The sequence below is a fragment of the Chaetura pelagica genome, unplaced genomic scaffold, assembly GCF_000747805.2.
Source record: "Chaetura pelagica isolate M959 unplaced genomic scaffold, ChaPel_1.0 scaffold33, whole genome shotgun sequence".
Lineage (NCBI taxonomy): Eukaryota > Metazoa > Chordata > Aves > Apodiformes > Apodidae > Chaetura > Chaetura pelagica.
This window is the reverse complement of record NW_009952874.1, coordinates 1,981,374-1,990,594: the sequence shown is the minus strand read 5'-3', so window position 1 is coordinate 1,990,594 and position 9,221 is coordinate 1,981,374. Positions and strand designations below refer to the sequence as shown.

The window sequence follows — 9,221 nt, the reverse complement described above, 5'->3', positions numbered from 1 at the left end:
GAACATGAACACCAGCCTCTTCCTTTTTTCCTCCCAATCATCCACTTGAAAGCAAACTTTTAATCTTATGCCACTTATCAGCAGTAACCATCTCATTTTTTATTAGGAGTTTGTGAACACGCATTCTGTTTATTATTAGCTTAACAAAAGCTCAAATGCATAGAGCTACAAACATCAGGCACCTCAACACACACTAGCACAGGACTCCCCTCAGTTTCAATCTTCTTTATGCTGTAGAGAAGCCAAGAGCACCAGGATTTGAGATTAATGGTGGAGATAACCCAGTAAGTATGAAGTCCCCAGCATGCCTTAACTTGCACTGTCCACTATCTTTACAGCTACTACTGGAAAGCAGAGCTCTCATACCATACTTACATTTCATTTAACTCTGGAACATCTAACATATACATCACAGGTTTAGAAGTCCTCTTGGCTTCCTTCTCACAAGCATATCAAATGTCTTAATGCAACACTGCCTAGGAGGTGGTTTGTGCATCTAGACTATACAGGATTTATATAAATAAGTAAGCAATTTTAAGTCCCTGAGTTACACATCACCTCCTTACCCCATTTCCCCAGAAGCCACAGCATGCTTTCTGGTTCACCAGTTAGCACTGTGCTTCTGTAACAGCACCCATGGGTGATCTCATGAGGCATGCCACGCTCCTGTGTCCAAGACAAGTTTCACTAGTTCTACCTGGAAGCAGGAATCAGGAGAGCACTTTCCGAGACCAGAGGTAAACAGCCTGCAGGTGTCTGGGCACAATCTCTCTATACCTCCCTTCAGAAGTTTGTTGTTGCTGATGCTTGCATTAAAAAGAAAGCAGTATTTCAGACTAAGCAAGGAACTTTTGCCAACTAGAAGCAATTTTCAACAAATCATGATGACAGAGTACCAAAAGCAGAACTTGTAAACATTAGTGACATAGTAATATTCAATTAACATGAACAACAGACAACTCACAATCCAGAAACAGCCTTTTGTCATGAAGTCTTTATGGCTTGACAGAAAGTTAAGATTTGTTTTTGAAATGGTTAGTGCAACTTTTTATTTGAGAGGTCAGCTATAAGAAGAGTTAAACAGATAAATCCAGTATGACACCTCAGCTTCCAAGCCATTTTTGAGCCTGATCTGAAATACAGCACTGGACTCTTACCTAGAGTCAAGGCATTTGTGATCTCAGAAATAAAAGCACAGTTATTTTCCCCCAGATGGGGATGATGGGGTTAAGTTCTTTACAGGATAATTTGTATTTCATATAAAACTGAGGAAGAAAAGCTTAGCAGCTAAACAGCATCAGAAGTGCAGCTGTGTGTTTGGCCAGTACCTCTGCTATCCACACATACAGCTTCATCTAACACATAATTCCTTTGGAAAAGTGAACGAAGGAAGGAGAAGTAGGCAGCCTCATTGAAGAGTGGGCAATGCAGCATTTGGAAACAGTTCTTTCTTGGAAATTCAGACTCCTACAAAGTAATCTTGGCCTTGAACACAAGGAGTGGCTTACTAACATCATACTCCCCAATACTATCTGAACTTAAGAGCCTCCCCCCTCCTGGTACTTCATACAAAGCAAGAAAGGATATCCAAGCTTCTATCCACAGCAAAAATGAGTGTCACTTTCCTTGTCAGCAATAATGGTGTTTAGGGAGAATCTGTACATAGTGTACACCCTTCTGAAATCAGAAGACAAGCTTCAAGACACTCACCATGTCTTCAACTTTCATCCAGGTTATCCATTCTCCGATTCAGGAGACGTCACTAAGTGCTGACACCACCGTTTCCTTATACTTATTGCTTTTACAAGCTATGTTCATTCCAAGGGCACCTAGTTCACAAGAGCATCTCTGCTCTTCCCATTCATTTATCTTCCAGTAACAAGGAACTCCCATTAACCCTAACGGAAGTCAACGTATGGGCACACAGGACATAACAGACCTTTTAAGGCTATATGGCTGACCAACAGATACAGAAAATGTATACGTGTAACTAAAATTTGCTTCCATTTATCAAAGGGTACTGAGTTTTAACCGAGACTCTTCAACCTGTTACCCTTACCTTCTCCCCTTAATTTATGGGAAAGACTCAGTGTGCTTCCCTAAGTAAAACAAGAAATAGATCACATCAAGTTTTTTCCATAGACCAGAAGGTAAAAAAAACCAAAAAAACAACAATAAAGGACAAACTGGTTCACAGTTAACTATAAATAAAAGTGCAATAAGTGTTCAAGTAGAGTGTGGACTTTAAGCAAGCTGTACAACCACATTTGGCATAGTCATCTTTTAAAGGCTCTGCGTGGGTCCCTCCCATTACTGACAGCAGGGAGATGAGGCTGAACACTATTAGCTGGTGCTGGATTTACAGGTCCTCGCCCATTGCCTCTCCCACTACCTGTGTAAGTGGGGCCATGATTATATGTAAATGGAAATCCAGATTCAGGTCCAGTTTGTAAACCATTTCCTAAAAAGACAGAAAAAAGGTTATCACAAGTTCCATGGACTCAAATCACTTCTCCCTTATTTAAGTTTAGCAACAGGGAATGCACTAAGTTTGCAGCAGCCAACAAGCCCCGAGCACCAGAAGAAAAAGCCCACCTGGCACTGCAAGACAAAACCACAGCTTACCTTTTTCCTCCCAAACTACTTCCCTTCCATCCCTACCCCCTACTCTCAACTAAAGCAAGAAGGGTCACAGCATTGCATACTGATTCTTTGCTCAAGAGAGAGACTGGAGTCTCAAACTAGACTGGTGTTTTCAGAAACATGCACTGTCTTGTAGGTCACACACCAGAGAGACAGCAGGGCAGCAGAAGTCAAGGAGAAACAAGCAAAAGAGAAGCAGGCTATGCAAAGATCTTGCATCATTCCCTGCTACCAGGCACACAGAAACAGAAAGCTGCCTTGTGAATTCCAGCCACAGACCAACCCAGCTAACAGCAAGTTCTCATGAACATGAGTCACTGCTCGTGTTTTGCTGGTAGGGAGAGGGACAGAGCTGAAAAGGGAGAATGATGAAGCCCACCTGGCACTGCAAGACAAAACCACAGCTTACCTTTTTCCTCCCAAACTACTTCCCTTCCATCCCTACCCCCTACTCTCAACTAAAGCAAGAAGGGTCACAGCATTGCATACTGATTCTTTGCTCAAGAGAGAGACTGGAGTCTCAAACTAGACTGGTGTTTTCAGAAACATGCACTGTCTTGTAGGTCACACACCAGAGAGACAGCAGGGCAGCAGAAGTCAAGGAGAAACAAGCAAAAGAGAAGCAGGCTATGCAAAGATCTTGCATCATTCCCTGCTACCAGGCACACAGAAACAGAAAGCTGCCTTGTGAATTCCAGCCACAGACCAACCCAGCTAACAGCAAGTTCTCATGAACATGAGTCACTGCTCGTGTTTTGCTGGTAGGGAGAGGGACAGAGCTGAAAAGGGAGAATGATGGCAGGAAGCATTAGGAGGGAAGGAAGAGACCAAAGGAAATGATTGCATTTAAAGACCACGCAAGAAGCAGGAAGAGAAAAAGTTTCAGAAGATATAGACAAGCTCAGTGAAAACAGATCTGTCCACCACCCAAAGCAGACACCAAGGAAATACCTACATGCTAATTGGGCTGAAAACCTATTTGCTTCACCCTGGCACTGAGGGAAGACTGGTCCCAAAGCACTGCCCTTCTTTGCTCAGAAGCATTTATTTTCAAAGGAACAGAAAGGGCTTGTAAGAGAAATAAAAATCATGTTGCTAAAGAGGCAGCAGGGAGTCACTGAAGCAATGCAGCTTTTCAACAGCAAGTTATGAATCAGTTTGCTGTCATCCACCAGCAGAGCTATGTAACACCAGGTGCTGAGACTGGGCACCATGTAGCCAGGCCATAACTAAGGTTCTCTCTCAGCTTATACCCACTCAGGCCTGAACTATTTTCTTATTGAAGTTTCAATGTTTAAATACATCACAAAATGAGCTAAGCCAGGTCAAATATTGGAATTCAGGCTACTACCACTGCTGTTTTGGGGAGCTAACCTAGTAGGAAAGCCAATTGACTGGCCAGATCAAAACAAGTCATTTTTAAAGGCAAGGTCTTTGGCTGTTTAAAAAACAGAATTTCAAGTGCTGCAAATACTATTTGAAAGCATTAAAACACTTCAGGATTAGTGAAGTACCTTTAAATGATACAGACACCTTAATCTCTTCCTCTACTAGAGAAGAAATTCTGAAACCATTATTCAGGAAATGTTCATTCTTAAGTGCTTGCACTTAAGTCTAAGAGTCTTTAAATTTTAGAGCACAGTACACTTCTGCCCCACAGTGCAGAACCTTTAGCAAGATAAATTTCTTTTTATACCCATTAAATGCTTCTCATCCTTTCACTTCCACAAAATGACAAAACTTACCCAGTGGCCCAAAAGTACAAGAACCCATATTACTTGATGCAGAACTATTATTCTGTTCACCCTGTGCCTTCAGAGAAAAGAAAAAAAAGAACAAGAAAACAAAACACAGATCAGAGAGAGAAATTTTACATTTTTACAAGAAGATACTAATTTTTTTTCTTGTATTCTTATAGTGGGTCCACATGGAATTTATCTGCTACTCTAATTATTGGCTCATTTTCATGTATCACTTCAAGTACATTTTTCCAGAAGAGTCACACCTGATCACAGCCTACTGAGAAGCATTCAGAACAAAGACCACTTTACGCCAGAAGCCACAGATAAGTTTAACATACCAGCTTGTTCTGCCCGATATGTTCTGAGTTGGGCTCACTGAAGTTTGGCACTTCTGAGTATACCATGCAGAACCTGGGGAGAAATCAGGATTATGAGGAACTTCTAAAACTCATCACCTAGAAGCAATTAATCCAGACCCCACTCTTCAGAGAGCATCCATAGGTATTAAAAGGCCCTTTGATCCCTTTATAGGTTTGTAGTGAAGTTGTCACATCTTCCTGTGTGGGTGTTTCAGTCGAGTGGAGGCAAGTACACATTTACTCTAAGAGATAAAATGGTGTAAAGAAAACAAAAGGTGATGAAAGGGCTCCATTTGCCTCCCTTCCAGGTTCACAATCTTGTCCAGCACCCACTCACAAGGTCACTTAAGGACCAGAGTCACCCAGCCTGCTCTCAGACTGTGTCTACATTACATCTTTAGGGAAACCTTCAACACTCCCACATGCTCCCATGCTATAGAATGCTCCATTAACATAATAGCACAGAGGAGTCCAAAACAGGGAATGAAATTCAAAGCACCCTTTTCCATTCAAAGGGAATATGGAACAATAGGCCCACCAACTCACCATATGGAAATTACATCAGGGTGGAAGAAAGATTTGGATTCTTATGTAGCTTGGACTGGTTAAACAGAAGTGGAGCTCCCACCTCCTGCTGGGAGGCACAGCCCAGTTGAAGACACCTCACTCCAGCCTGCTGGAGAGTAAGCCCACTGGATGACACTTCTAAAGCAATGGTTTTGTACCAAAGAAAACTGGCAAGTCACCCCTCACAAAATCTAGCTGAGCATGGGGCATTTTTGAACCATGGAAAAGAGGTGGCCACCCCACCGTCCCACTTCCCTGACAATTACAAGGCCTCCCACAAGGTTTTGTGCAACAGCCAAGTACTGTTCTGGTTAGAAAACGTTGCTAGTTATCCTGCTGCTTGTCAAGTATGTTACTCATGTTTGTTCTTAGTCAGGAGAAGTCACCACCTCAGTTTGTGGGCAGTTTAAAGCAGGTTTAATGAGGCTTGCTTCTGTTTAGATATGATTCACTGAAGCTACCTTTGTCTTCCTTTTTTGCACTGCTTGCCTCTAAAGCATGATACATACATACACACAAGGCTTCCACCAAAATGAAGTGGATATTCAAGCTGAGATTTAGATAAGCAATGCAGACTAAGGCCCCTGTCATTGATAGAATTCAACCTTTAGGTTAAACCCAGATCTGTCATGGAGGCCTATTTTCCCTCAACATACCTATGAATCCAGAGGGTGACAGCTCATTATCACACGTAAAAACTCACACCACAGTTGCCTGTACTGTACCTATCCATCACTATTGACACAGTTTTGCTGTTCTAGCTTCCATTTCCTAAGAGCCACCACATCTTATACTTACCACAGTGCTCTGCTGAAAACAGGACATAACAAGGATAAACATACAATACTTACTCCCCAATTTTGTGCAGCTCACCACCTCGTCCTGTGTAAAGTGTCAGGCATCCTTTCCAGAGAGATGCATATCTGGTCAAAGAAAGCAGCAGTCTCTTAGTGAATGAGAAATACCAGTTTTAAAAGGAAAGCAGAAGCATGTAAAATTCCAAGAATTAATACATATTACGGATTAGCATGGTCTAAAAAAATTCCCAGGGACCCCAACTTCACCACCCTAAAATTTTATAGATCCCCATGTTTTACTTATAGCAAAAGGTACTGGAAACTCAGCTGACTCCTTTGGCAGTTCCAGGAAAGCAGCCAATTATTTTGAGACTGGATGCTGTTTTCCTGGCTGGAGCAGCCCTTATGACTGTTCCTGCAGAGGAAAGGCATTTTGCCAGAAGCAGTATCTGTACTACCATCCACTGACAGCTTTCAGTCCTGCTTTCACCAGGAGCCAGGAATAATTACCTTTGTTCACTGGAGTATTATGGATACTGCTACTGAATGAGTAGCATATGAAGTGCTTACTTTTTTAGTACAGGTCCTTACCAGATGTTTCTTTTTGTAAAGGCACAAGTTTGACCATTACATTCCAAGTGAGGGAGAAATGCAATGAAAACAGTTTCTTGGATGTGGAAACATTGACTTACGAGACAGCATGAGTGCACTCTGGTCTTTATAGTGGTACTTGAATTCAAGCAGTGGAATTTTGAGTTATACAGAACTTTCTGTAGAATTACTCCTTTCAGTGAAGGGCATTGTGCATGTGAAGAAAACAATGAAAACACAGACCAGAAACTGAGGTACAGCACAAGGCAGTTAACAAGAACATGGTTGTCTTCTAGCAAAATAAATAAGGAGCCCCAGCAACTGCACTCTTAGGAGTCACAGATAACCTGGACAAGTCACCACTTCCTTATGCTCTGGGTCTATCTCTGGAACAGAGATAACAAGCCTTGCTCTTGCCCTTTGCCTTATCTCCTGAGGCTGGGAGCCATCCCACAGCTTACAGGGCCTCCAGCAGAGGCACCAGGGAGGAGTCAGGTCAGCAGAACGGGACGATAATGCCAATGCAATGATAACCTGCCCTGTACTTCAGCCCCAGCAGTAAAGCACAGCACCTATCTCAGGAGTTTGCCACCCAGAAGCAGGATTAATGCTCTTCACTTCATATTGTCAATTTTCACTTCACAGATTCCCTCTTGGAAACAGCCAGCTGGACAGTTTTGTGGCAGGGCACAAAAAGGAGCAGCTGAAGACTGACAAATATAAATCAGGCATACATTTACTGAGGTAAGACCTAGCAAATCATAGGTCTAGTAACTTCCAGCACAAAGTTACTCCATGTATGCAAGCATTTATTTTTGTCTCAGGAAGTGCCAGCCATAAAGCACTGAACTCCAGAACCAGCTTTGAATTTAGAAATACTACCTGCAGCAGCTTTCTGTAAGAGTTAATCAGCCAATGACAAGAATCACCAAGTGTCTGCTTTTGCAAAAGAATACACATACAGCCTAAAATTCAACATTAGAAAGAAAGAAGAAACACTTAATTTACATGTGGGGCCTAGCTAAGCTCTTCTAACAGAGAGTGTCCTGCACTGGAAAGCATCAGATTAGCCTATAGAGCTGTTAACAGCAACACCATACACTAAAATCCATCCTATTTAAGTGTAAAACTGTGTTTGGAAAACCTTGTATTGCAGTGTGAGAGCATTTTTTCTTCAGATGAGAGCCAAACCAAAAAGTATTTGGCCACTTCACTCACCTCAGTTGTAAGTGAAGGCATGACTTAGCCACCCACTAGGAATACTTGTGTCAGTTTATTAATATTCAAGCCAAACTCACTTTTTGGCATGAAGGGTTACAACGACCCTCCCCTGTGTTGCACTGGAACACCAGAGCAGCCACAGAAAGCCAGGCTCTGGACACAGCACAGTGACAGTGCTGAACTGTTCATTTGTTTCAATGTCATCCAGGCACAGGGCTTGGTGCTGGCCCTGAGCTCTGGTTTCATTCCACTCATCTCAGCACCCAGCACTCCATGTGCTCCCCACACAAGCAGGTGTCCCCAGAACCAGGACTCCAGCCTATCTGGTGTAAAAGCACATTTGCATAGGAGGAAGCAGTTTTGGTGGCAAGGGTCATCCAGTTTCACTCCAAAAACCATGAAGTGGATCCAGATGAACAACTTAAGAGTAGCTCAGTTAGCAGCTGAGTAACCTTTTACCTACTTTTTCATAAAAACAAATTACCTTACACACACTGTAGCTCCACCACCTCCTGGAGTGCTGAAGGATCAGTGGAATAGATTTCTAAGTGTAACCTGACTGGCATGAAGAACTCAAAATGAAACTGACTGTCAATTTGCACCATTTAAGTGACATGGAAAAGGATGTTAAAATTCAATCCAGCATTCTTTCTCACAGCTAATAAACTAAGTCAGTTTGGTTTTAATCAAACCAGCTCTGAGATAAAGTAACTGAACCTAACCAAACTACCATGCTCTACAGTGTAGCCCGGGCATGAATTTTTAGGAGGAACTGAAAAGGTTCTCCTCCTCTGCCCGTCCTTTCTATTAAACCCACTGCAATGACAAGCAGCTTTTCTGCATGAGAGACATTAATCATCCCCTCCTTTCATTAAGGAGCTGAGTGCTAGAGGAAAGAATTGGCTGTAAAAACAAGAACATGCTTTTTGACTTCCCTGCTTGACTTCCAGACCAGGGCTGACTGTTGCATTTCCCTCCTCCCCCGAAAAAACAAGTATTTTCCTAAGGAGCTTGTTCCCAAGCCAACCCGGGTCTCTCTAACACCACCTCCTCATTAAAAATGCAAGCCCCTCCTGGCCCTCCACGAGATCCCACGTCCGTGCTAGGCATGTTCGGGGCCGGGAAAGGCGGGTTTGCCGCGGGCAGTGACCTCAGGGCGCTGCCTGGGTGTCAGGGCCGGCCCGGCGGGGCCCGCCCGCAGCCCCGCGGGGCAGCGCGGCCCGGAGCGGGGCCGCCCGGCCCCATACGCACCCTTTGGTGAGGCGGGTGGTGGCCCCCCGCCGGGGGGAGGCCGCCGGCCC

General features: G+C 43.4%; 1 protein-coding gene across 1 annotated transcript; it reads right to left on the bottom strand.

The window, feature by feature from the left end:
- Positions 1 to 2,183: 2,183 nt before the first annotated feature.
- Positions 2,184 to 9,198, bottom strand: NABP1 (nucleic acid binding protein 1). The gene is made up of 5 exons (XM_009995245.1): positions 9,172 to 9,198; positions 6,163 to 6,234; positions 4,724 to 4,796; positions 4,389 to 4,455; positions 2,184 to 2,461 (listed from the first exon to the last, which is right to left on the bottom strand). The coding sequence occupies exons 3-5, from the start codon at positions 4,787 to 4,789 to the stop codon at positions 2,277 to 2,279; spliced, it is 318 nt and encodes a 105-aa protein (XP_009993547.1). The 5' UTR covers positions 4,790 to 4,796; positions 6,163 to 6,234; positions 9,172 to 9,198; the 3' UTR covers positions 2,184 to 2,276.
- Between the last annotated feature and the right edge of the window lie 23 nt (positions 9,199 to 9,221).

Coding starts and splice junctions, on each gene's coding strand:
- NABP1 (XM_009995245.1), bottom strand. CDS start 4,789: ATGGTATACTCAGAAGTGCCAAACTTCAGTGAGCCCAACTCAGAACAT. Junction 4,456..4,723: donor ATATCGGGCAGAACAAGCTG/GTATGTTAAACT, acceptor TTTTCTCTGAAG/GCACAGGGTGAACAGAATAA. Junction 2,462..4,388: donor TTGTACTTTTGGGCCACTGG/GTAAGTTTTGTC, acceptor CTGTCTTTTTAG/GAAATGGTTTACAAACTGGA.